The sequence below is a fragment of the Triticum dicoccoides genome, chromosome 3A (genome assembly GCF_002162155.2).
Source record: "Triticum dicoccoides isolate Atlit2015 ecotype Zavitan chromosome 3A, WEW_v2.0, whole genome shotgun sequence".
In the NCBI taxonomy this organism is placed as follows: domain Eukaryota; kingdom Viridiplantae; phylum Streptophyta; class Magnoliopsida; order Poales; family Poaceae; genus Triticum; species Triticum dicoccoides.
Window position 1 is genome coordinate 751388386 of NC_041384.1, and position 1749 is coordinate 751390134.

The following is a 1749-nucleotide window of genomic DNA, read 5'->3' on the forward strand; positions in this document are numbered from 1 at the left end:
AAACCACCATCTTGGCAACACCGTTGCTACTCCTAGTCGTCCAAATAAAAAACACAACTCAAGGACTAATCGGTAAGAAAAACACAAATTGTGCCCCAGTTGCTTAATAAGAAATATGGCGTGCAGATCCCATCAGTTATGTGGCTAGGGGAACTTCCCCGCCAACCAGGGTCGCCTTTCTGATATTTTTTTTAGCATTTTCAGTACTCATGCAATTTGTGTGTACTCACGCAATTCCCTGTTTATTTATTTAAAGAGAATAGCGTTTTCCTCAAAGAGGTTCCATAATTATAGGATTTGATTGCATAGCGAACATGGACGAACAGGAAGAAATCGATAATACTACACGCACGGACCAAATCAACGGGCTTTTACGGACTGAACTGCATGCACTACTTTAATTGCCCCCCCCCCCTCATTTTAAGTGGTGGGCCCGCCTCACTTAACCAAATCCCAACCAATCAAATTTTAATCACTCCGTAATCCCCCTGTAAACGTCCGTGCGTCTAGCTAGCATCGCTCGGAAGAAATACATGGACTCCATGGCCGATCCAGAGCACACTATGTATGCAAAGTCTGGGAGACCAGAACACCGAAGAAGTTCAGTCTCTTGGATCACACAACTAAATAAGTCTAGCTCGTGTTTGTTGCTTGGAATAATCGATCGAGAAGACATGGAGAAAGTGATGAACACAGAGAGTAACAACGAAATAAGCTTACCCACCTCGCTGATTAAGGGAACACAAGCTACAGGCAAGCACAATCACAACAGGCGTCGACAAGGAAAATGGAAGGCTCAGACAAGTGCGACAGGCCACAGCAGGCAGCACGAGGACTAACAACAGCAGACAAAGACAGGGGACGCTAAGGCCCAAGGGAAAGAAAAAAAAAGCCAGAGGTGGCGATGTGTCATGCGTGCACGCAGGTCACACGTACTCGAAGTCCATCTTGATGGCGTCCGGGCCTTGCCCGAGCTCGCGGTTGAGCAGCGCCTTGGCCGCGGCGAACGCCTCCTCCTTGGTGCAGTCGTTGGCGCCGCTGTGCATCACCTTGTTGACGTTGTTGAAGATGGGCTTCCAGTACCGCTGCGCCTCCCGGTTCACCACCGCCACGGCCCGCTTCAGGGTCTCTGCATCAGTGGTCTCCGGGCGGTAGCGGGAAAGGACCTCGATGGCCTGTGACAGGTCTACCTTCCGCAGCTGCACATCGTCATGGTCGCCCGCAGCGGCGACGGCGCCGTTGCTGCCGCTGGCCGCGAGCGCCACAACGAGGAAGACGAGTAGGTGGGGGGACGCCGCCATGGAAAGTAAGTATACTAGACTAGTGCATTGCACAACGAGGAAGCTAAGTATATATGGTGTGGTGGCAGTGGCACCAAGAACGCATTGCCCGACTACGACTGGGGGTCAGTTGAGGCTTGCATGAAAGCAACGTGATTGACTGGCAGAAAGTGTGGCTGATCGAGGACAGATGGAGCGGCTCTGGCGCCCATGTTCCAACCTGTTATGCCTGCTGTTAGAAGGGAGAGAGGGATTTGATGAAATAGTTTAATGTATTGCTTGAGCCTCGTGGGCATATATATAGGAGTACATGATCTACTTGGAGTACAAAGCAAGCCAGAATATTTCCTAGTCTAACCTATGTTTCCTAATACAATCATGTTACTCAACATCCCCCCGCAGTCACAACGGTAGCGACGCAGACGGTGAGACTGGAGAAGAATCCGAAGGTAAGCCGACGGACACCCCC

At 50.8% G+C, this 1749-nt stretch overlaps 1 protein-coding gene across 1 annotated transcript; it reads right to left on the reverse strand.

The window, feature by feature from the left end:
- Positions 1-700: 700 nt before the first annotated feature.
- On the reverse strand, positions 701-1482 carry LOC119273649. Its single transcript, XM_037554743.1, has one exon. It carries the CDS (start codon positions 1299-1301, stop codon positions 927-929), a length of 375 nt encoding a protein of 124 aa, XP_037410640.1. The 5' UTR covers positions 1302-1482; the 3' UTR covers positions 701-926.
- Positions 1483-1749: the final 267 nt, after the last annotated feature.

What these genes read in the sequence shown, in the direction of transcription:
- LOC119273649 (XM_037554743.1), bottom strand. Translation starts at nt 1,301, where the DNA reads ATGGCGGCGTCCCCCCACCTACTCGTCTTCCTCGTTGTGGCGCTCGCG.